Source organism: Myotis brandtii, unplaced genomic scaffold (assembly GCF_000412655.1).
Source record: "Myotis brandtii unplaced genomic scaffold, ASM41265v1 scaffold632, whole genome shotgun sequence".
In the NCBI taxonomy this organism is placed as follows: domain Eukaryota; kingdom Metazoa; phylum Chordata; class Mammalia; order Chiroptera; family Vespertilionidae; genus Myotis; species Myotis brandtii.
This window is the reverse complement of record NW_005370419.1, coordinates 237,026-237,253: the sequence shown is the minus strand read 5'-3', so window position 1 is coordinate 237,253 and position 228 is coordinate 237,026. Positions and strand designations below refer to the sequence as shown.

Genomic DNA, 228 nt, shown 5'->3' with positions numbered 1-228 from the left:
GCGCACGGCCGCCTCCAGGCTCATCTTGTGGCCCACGGAGACGTAGAGGGGCTTGGTGCTGCGGTCATGGCTCCTCAGGGCCTAGACAGGGAGGAGTCAGGGCGCTGGGCAGGCCCTGCGGCTGGAGGACTGAGCCTGTCCTGGTGCAGGAGGGACCTGGGGGGCAGGAAGCGCCTGGGCACCTTCCTGCCGCTTGTGCGGGGGACGGGGTGGGCCTGCTGACAGCGC

At 71.1% G+C, this 228-nt stretch overlaps 1 protein-coding gene across 1 annotated transcript in view; it reads right to left on the bottom strand.

The window, feature by feature from the left end:
* Window positions 1-228, bottom strand: part of ENDOV (endonuclease V) — a gene marked incomplete at its 5' end in the record, with an annotated part of 25,366 nt that overhangs the window by 20,138 nt on the left and 5,000 nt on the right. The window contains one exon of the mRNA XM_014528384.1: window positions 7-81. Within this exon, the coding sequence (XP_014383870.1) occupies window positions 7-81 (75 nt within the window). The remainder of the gene's footprint in view (window positions 1-6; window positions 82-228) is intronic.